General features: G+C 50.2%; 1 protein-coding gene and 1 long non-coding RNA gene across 2 annotated transcripts in view; one reads left to right on the top strand and one right to left on the bottom strand.

The window, feature by feature from the left end:
* The window catches only part of TCHP (trichoplein keratin filament binding), an 18208-nt gene extending 16846 nt beyond the window's left edge, over positions 1-1362 (bottom strand). Inside the window, exon 1 of the mRNA XM_006147851.2 lies at positions 1287-1362. Coding sequence (XP_006147913.1) covers positions 1287-1298 — 12 coding nt within the window. The 5' untranslated portion in view covers positions 1299-1362. The remainder of the gene's footprint in view (positions 1-1286) is intronic.
* Positions 50-3046, top strand: part of LOC102470269 (uncharacterized) — a 14024-nt gene continuing 11027 nt past the window's right edge. Inside the window, exons 1-2 of the long non-coding RNA XR_334466.1 lie at positions 50-192; positions 1315-1553. This is a non-coding gene — a long non-coding RNA (uncharacterized LOC102470269). The remainder of the gene's footprint in view (positions 193-1314; positions 1554-3046) is intronic.

Here is a 3046-nt window from a genome sequence, read left to right as displayed (position 1 = left end):
GCTACGGGCGGGAGGACGGCGTGCCGCCAGGGCCAAAGTGCCTCCAGCGCGATGCTGGCTGCGCAGAGAGGGGAGACTGAGTTTTTCCTCGCGCGCCCCCTCGTGGTGGGAGGGAAATCTATAGCAAACGTCGCCAGTCCTCGGAAAAGGGAAGGACGGAGTGAAAGAACCCATCCGCTCAGATTCAGAAAGGTGGTTGCCTGCGGGGTGGGGATGGAGGGGGGACGGGGACCCGAGAGCTCATGTACGGGCGGAGAGTATAAGCCAGTGGGCCCCAAGCAAGCCTGCGTAGAGAAGCATCTGGGGAGCTCTTGAAACGAACGAACAAAAAAATCTAGGTCCTGGGACCAACAGGTGGCGGAGTGTTTAAGGCGCTGGACTTCCAGAGGGCTACCCGCAGTTCCCGTTACCTGGCGGCTTGAAAATCACGCGCGGGCGCGCGCATGCCTGTGCTTCTGTGTGTGTGCCCAAAATCCCAGGAGGAGAATGGAGAAGGGATTGCAGTGTGATCGATCCCCCCGAGGGAGGATTTCTCACTGTCTCTTCCAGAGTGCTTGTGTCCTATGACAAAAACCTCATAATAATTATAATAATAATTAAAAGAAAAACAATCAGGGGACTAGCAGATGGTGTCGCAATTATGTTGCTGGGCGCTTTAAGTCCTGGACCCGGTGGCTTAAAACTCACAACGGGTGTATTTGTGCATGCCCAAGATCCAGGAGGAGAATGGAAGAGAGAGGATTGCAGTATGGCTATCCCCCCCTGGGAGGTGATATCTCACTTTCTCTCTCACTGTGTCTCTCTCTCCAGCGAATACATGCACCCTAAGGCAAAAACCTAAAAAAAAAAAAAAAAAAAAGATGACCTCACACAATTCGCATCAGGCTGTCTGAAAGGATCAGTGTATTTCAAAGTTCCCCAGGTACAACCAGCCTGGCACAGGTAGATACAAATTATTAACTTTTAGATTGGTGGTGCATTCTGGGTATTCATTCTATTAGTTGTTTTATAGCTCATGTGTATTACATTACACATATTAGTTCATCTACCAGTGATTCCATTAAAAAGAAAATAAAGAGCGGCCAGCAGGTGGCCTGGTGATTAAGAGCACTGGACTCCCACGTGGCTAACCCCAGTTCAAGTCCCAGACCTGGTAACTTGCTTTCTCACTCTCTCTCGCTCTCTCTCTCTCTCACTCACTCATACTCTGGCCCTCTCTGGTCAAATTAAAATAAATAAATAAGTTTATATAAAATAATTATTAAAAAAATAAATAGAAATATTACATTTTCTTTCATTTTTCCATTCCTTCAGTCGTTTCCTAGGTGCAGTACAGTACCCTGTTGAACATCACGGCCTCTTCAGTCAGAACCTCCCGACCTACACCACGCCAGCTGCAAGGTCTCGGACAAGCCTTTTCATCACCCCGTGCCCCGCTTCCTTGTCCGTGAAATGGGATTGACAACGTTGCTGCACTTTAGGGTTGCCCTGATGAGAGGAAACAGAGGTTTCAGTGGAGCCCAGGGCCTCAGGAGCAGGCGGGCGTGTCTCAGGTGAGCACAAACATGGCTTCCTTTTTAGTCAGCACACATTCCCTAGGGCCTGCTCTGCTGTTCCCAGGGTTGTTCTCTCAGTGGCCTTACCCCCTGCCAAGTTCACGGCCACTTTTCCAGAGGGGAGTCGGCAGCTCAGTGTCATGGCTCCAGCGGGAGCTGCCCACCCATCAAAGGGGCCAGGCCTGCCTGAGTCACAGGAATGACAGAAATATGCCAACTGGGTAGAAGGAGACCTGGCTGCAGGTGCTCACTCTGTGGGCAAAGCCCTCCCACTGTCCGGGCCTGTTTCCTCCTTGGTAAAACCAACTAGAGGACCAAAGAAGCTCCACAAGTGGGACTTACGGGTTGACCGGCCTGCCAGAGAGCAGCAGTTCCCAACTGGTCGCGATTGGAAGCCTGAAGTCCCCATGGTGTCCAGGCCTCTCCTGGTCGACAGGTGCCCGCACTGGCCCCCACAGGTCAACTCTCAACCTCATTATGACATAGCTCGTGGCCCTAGCCCCTCATGCATCTTTACGAGGATCTGTTCCTTGGTTCCTCCCAGGCCTCCTGTGAGATGTTTTATTGTCCCCATTTTAGAGTTGCCTACACTGAGCCTCAGTGGTAGCATCACTTGCCCGAGAGACCATCGCTGAAATGTGGTTGAGGCAGAATTTGAACCCAGCCCTGTCTGATCCCAGGGCCTGGGACCTCTCCCTACACCATGAGAGCAGGGATGAGGAGCGATGATGGAGGAGAAGGGATTATGGTATGGTGTTCCCCCATGGGGTGCTTTCTCTCTCTCCCTCTCTCTCTCTCTCTGTCTTTCTGTCTCTCTCTGGTCAATGTGCATGCCCTCTAGCAAAAACAAAAGTTACTGGAAATAAAATAATGAGTAGGTTCCCAACTTCAAGCCCCTTCATCTTCTACAAAAGAAAAAGGGAACTAAGATGTTCTTATAAGAAAATAGACAAGAGGGGCCAGCAGGTGGCATGGTGGTGAAGGCAGCTAGACTCCGGCATGGCTGACCGTGGTTCGAGTACCGGACCTGGCAGCTTTCTCACTTTTCTGCTCTCGCTCTCTGGTCAACTTAAAAAAAAAAAAAAAAGACAATGAATAAAATTAAATAAAATAATTCTCTTTAAAAAAAAAAGAAGAAGAAAAGAAAAGAAAGCAGACAAGGGGAACCAGCAGATGGCATAATGACTACTTTGCTGGACTCCCGTGTAGTTGACTGTGGTGCGAGTCTGGGACCTGGCAGCTTAAAACTCACGCTGGGCACATGTGTGTGCGTGCCCAAGATCCCAAGAGGAGAATGGAGTAGAAGGGATTGCAGTGTAGCCATCTGCCCTGGGAGGTGATTTCTCGCCTTTCTCTCTGTCTCTCTGGCAAGCATACACACCCTATGGCAAAAATCTCTCTGAAAAAAGAAGGAAGGAAGGAAGGAAGGAAGGAGGGAAGGAAGGAAGGAAGGAAGGAAGGAAGGAAGGAAGGAAGGAAGGAAGGAAGGA

The sequence above is a fragment of the Tupaia chinensis genome, unplaced genomic scaffold, assembly GCF_000334495.1.
Source record: "Tupaia chinensis unplaced genomic scaffold, TupChi_1.0 Scaffold000226_1, whole genome shotgun sequence".
Lineage (NCBI taxonomy): Eukaryota > Metazoa > Chordata > Mammalia > Scandentia > Tupaiidae > Tupaia > Tupaia belangeri.
Note: the sequence above shows the minus strand (reverse complement) of the source record. Positions and strands in the feature narration are given on the sequence as shown.